Source organism: Volvox carteri, assembly GCF_000143455.1.
Source record: "Volvox carteri f. nagariensis unplaced genomic scaffold VOLCAscaffold_19, whole genome shotgun sequence".
In the NCBI taxonomy this organism is placed as follows: domain Eukaryota; kingdom Viridiplantae; phylum Chlorophyta; class Chlorophyceae; order Chlamydomonadales; family Volvocaceae; genus Volvox; species Volvox carteri.
Genome location: NW_003307562.1, coordinates 1,982,553 through 1,986,213, shown reverse-complemented (window position 1 = coordinate 1,986,213; position 3,661 = coordinate 1,982,553). Strand labels below are relative to the sequence as shown.

Here is a 3,661-nt window from a genome sequence, read left to right as displayed (position 1 = left end):
TGAAATCATCAGGTTTGGCTTGGGGCTTAAAACGCCCCCTTGCATGCCAGGTCCATTGTAGCGGCTCCACTGCCTGCTGCTCCCTACTCCTAGTTTTGATTTCCCTCCTCCTCACTTTCCCTGATCCAGCACCGTCCGCGCCTCCGCCGCAGCTGAGGGCCGCGGGGCGGACTGCTGGTGGTTCTGAAAGGTCGCCATCTCGGGGTCGCCATCGCCTCCCACAACGTATTGTGGGGGGACCGCGGGGGCTGGCGAGGGGGGTCAGCAATTGAGGGAGGGAGTACATGAACCGAAAGGGGGGGAGAGGGCGGCGGGGGACAGAGAGAGAGGCCCTGAAAGCTGCTGAAGATGTAGAATGATCGAATCGAGGTGAATACTCAGGGGGTTATGTCAGGGGGGTTCCTAGGAGGGATGTTTGCTAGCTACACTCTGCTCGGGGATGCACATAGCTCCAAGAGTTCTGGACACGCAGCTTCGTTTGCCACGTTGTCCAGGGTTTTGCAACCTCCGCCAAGCCGAGATACAAAAAATTGGCCAAGGCTGCCCGCGTCGCTCACATGGACCCGTGGCGCGGGCGACCTGGTGCTTTGTCCGGGCTGGTGGACGCGTCCAGCTGGCCAGCCCGAACAGGAGAGACCGTGCGCCTACGCGGCAGCGAAGGGGAGGGGTATTGCGGACCTGGGTTGGGATAATCGACACAAGTCGCTGTGGACTTATCTTGCTCAAACGTATAGACTCCACTATTGTCGGCTCCGAGACGGAAATGCGTGGTGCGACTGGCAGCCTACCTGCCGACAAAGGCACAATTGTCTGGAAAGATCTACCGCTTGCCACCTGCGCAAAATCACCCAAGAAGCCTGTGACGATATGTCCTCCACAAAAGCTTATTGATCACTATCCAAGGGATGCGCTGAATTGTGACTAGCAAACCATGAGCCAGCGGCTTAAGAAACCATTTGGAATGGAAAGCGGGTCGAAACGAAGCGTCTTAATTCTGTCGAAACCCAGTAAAGTAACGCAACGCACCGAAGCGGAGATCGTAGATTTGCTGCAGATGAGGGCCATTTGACGTATAACGCAGCACCGAGCCTTTGTGGCTGCGATGTACAGCCGTAAGCTATGTTGGCCTTGGCCTACCTGCGCTTACACGCCGTACCTCAAAGCCTTACGAGACGTCACACGGTATGGCCAGCACACAATATTTTTATTATACTCACAAGAGCTACAAGAAATAAGAACATAGCCCTACGAGAGAAACGCCAAGGGAATGCACCAACGCTCCGATACCAACGCCCTGTTATACTTGAATTCCGTGGCCTCTAGCTCCAACGACTGGCCGTGAAGGTTGTTCGTTACTGCAACTTAAGCCTGCTCCTTCAGTTGATACTCCTTCCTCTTCTGTGACAGCCCGTACCTGTTAGATTTCGCTGATTATTGAAACCGTTAGCATGGAAGCCGCGCATGAGGGCCGGCGAAGAGTATCCACCAACGAGGAAACCGAAGGGAGTGAGGAAGGACAGCCATGTGCATCCGCATTCGCCCTGGAGAACTGGAACTGCCCCATATGCATGGATCTTCTGTACAAACCTTGTATCAACAACTGTGGCCATACGTTCTGCTTCTGGTGAGATCGTTAGCCAAAGTTTCATAACTGCCGCTCTGTTTCGTCTTCGCGCCTCTCCCGCCTGCGACCTCTCTACCTAAGCCTACCTTCTTACCCCCTTCCATTCTACCTTCCATTCGTCACGCACAGGTGCATGCACAACTCCATGAACCCATTCCGTCCATCGCAGTGCCCGCTATGCCGGGCCGCTTACACGCACTTTCCCCGGGTAAGGAGCCCCATGACGCCTGTTTCTCCCACCGCAGTGCTGCTCGCGTCTTTTCCGCTCTCCTCCGCCTGTCAACCAGCTGGAAGGCCCCGTGCTCGCAGAACGCGCTTTGCGTGGTTCCCTTCATTACATGCTTCCGTCCATCGCTCGCCGTTGGTCATTCCCGAACCTGCTCTGATACGTTCCCATGTTCTGCCAGTTAGGGGTTGCGGGATGCCCTAAGAACATGCGCCTTGCGGGACCCCCTATGATAGCTTCCCTTACCCGAGCAAAGGAATGGCCCTGAAGCGGACCACCCCCTCGCCCCCACGTAGGTCTGCGTTCCGCTCCATTACTTCCTCGCATCCTCCTTTCCAGAACAGTACTCCGAGCGTGAACGAGAGAACCGCGGTAAGGTTAAGAGGGTGAGGGGAAGAGGGTGAGGGGAAGGGGGTGCGGGCAAGAGGGTAAGCGGTGGCGCTTGGCGCTTCCCTATCTTCCCCTTCGTTGGGCGTTGGGAGTGTACCTCCGCCCGAGGGTCCTCGTAGTGGAGCGCACACCTTTTTCTTCACCTGACCGCCTTCGTTTTTCTGCGCGATCATACCGCCACACACCCATACAACACAACCGTAAACCCATGCACCCACACCCATACATACACACACACAGAGCTGGAGGCCAAGCAGCATGTGGAGTCACCATACATACCGCTCCCCAGCCCCAGCTCCAGCCCCAGCCCGGGAAAAGGACCCTTCTTCGTAGCACCAGCATCAGTATCATCAGGACATGTGGAAGGGAATACAACATCAACATCATCATCATCATCAACAGCATCACCAACAGCATCTTCAGAGCTGGTATCATCAGCTCGGGCAAAGGCCGCAGACAGCAAGACGTCAGAGGATAGCGACTCAGCAGCGGCAGCAGCAACAACAACAGCTTCTGTCACCAGCGCCGACCCTACCGCTGATGTGTCGCATGCCGATGCGGCTGCCGTCGTACGTGTTGCGCAGCCGTACAGGTGCAGCAACCCCTCCTGTGGCCGCCTCGCTTACCAGCCCTGCATTCTCAGCTGCGGCTGCGTGGTGGGTATCTTTTCCTCCTACCTTTCCCCGTACCTCCCGGCCCGACCCGGCCGAGCCGGTGCATGAGGGAGGTGATTTCTGCGGTGGTCCGTACACACACAGGCCGGCATAAGGGAGGGAGGGAGAGAGAGGGAAGGAATGCATGTGGTGCATGGCAATATAATCTCAACTAGTGGAGAAGAAGCCCATATCCGATTCGCCGTGCCTTGACTTGCCTCTTACGACTCAGTCCTGGTCCCACGAATGATCCCATGAGGGCTCCCCACGCGAACCCCAGTTCGAATCCCAGAGCCCAACCTTGACTTTTTGCTATGACCGCAACCGCAACTACAACCGCCCACAGGTGTGCAGGTCCTGTCTACCCGGAACTCCAAGGGCTTCCCGAGGAACACGAGCCCAGGGGGCTGCAGTAGCAGCTGTAGCAGCAGCTGCGGGCCATCTGATAACGTCGCCTACCGGGCCCGGAGCGTCACCGCCGCCGCAGCAGCAGCAGCAGCGGTCATCTCGGGAGCACCCGGAGCAGCAGCAGCAGCAGCAGCAGGGCGTGTGTGGGCATCTGGACCCGGACACGGACGGGCTGGGGAAGCTGCCCCGGACCTTGCCCCGGAGAGAGGGCTCGGCGTCGCCGCCGGCATCGCCGCCGCGGCAACGGCAACCCGGGCGCCAGCAGAAGATGGAGGACGAGGGTTACCATCACGATCAGCAGCCGAGGCAGCAGCAAGAGCAGGGGCGGTGGCTTGAGCAGCAGCCCACAGAACAGCAGCA

At 58.0% G+C, this 3,661-nt stretch overlaps 2 protein-coding genes across 2 annotated transcripts in view; one reads left to right on the top strand and one right to left on the bottom strand.

Annotated features, from left to right (window-relative positions):
* Nucleotides 1–111: 111 nt before the first annotated feature.
* On the bottom strand, nucleotides 112–1,206 carry VOLCADRAFT_104828 (uncharacterized protein; the record flags this gene model as incomplete). Its single annotated transcript, XM_002950550.1, has 5 exons — nucleotides 1,151–1,206; nucleotides 1,027–1,090; nucleotides 789–834; nucleotides 558–644; nucleotides 112–248 (listed from the first exon to the last, which is right to left on the bottom strand). Exons 2-5 carry the CDS (start codon nucleotides 1,063–1,065, stop codon nucleotides 112–114), a joined length of 309 nt encoding a protein of 102 aa, XP_002950596.1. The 5' UTR covers nucleotides 1,066–1,090; nucleotides 1,151–1,206.
* Nucleotides 1,207–1,547: 341 nt separating this feature from the next.
* VOLCADRAFT_117640 (uncharacterized protein) overlaps nucleotides 1,548–3,661 on the top strand; it is a gene marked incomplete at both ends in the record, with an annotated part of 5,917 nt that continues 3,803 nt past the window's right edge. Inside the window, 5 exons of the mRNA XM_002950654.1 lie at nucleotides 1,548–1,624; nucleotides 1,754–1,832; nucleotides 2,147–2,236; nucleotides 2,870–2,896; nucleotides 3,240–3,628. Coding sequence (XP_002950700.1) covers nucleotides 1,548–1,624; nucleotides 1,754–1,832; nucleotides 2,147–2,236; nucleotides 2,870–2,896; nucleotides 3,240–3,628 — 662 coding nt within the window. The remainder of the gene's footprint in view (nucleotides 1,625–1,753; nucleotides 1,833–2,146; nucleotides 2,237–2,869; nucleotides 2,897–3,239; nucleotides 3,629–3,661) is intronic.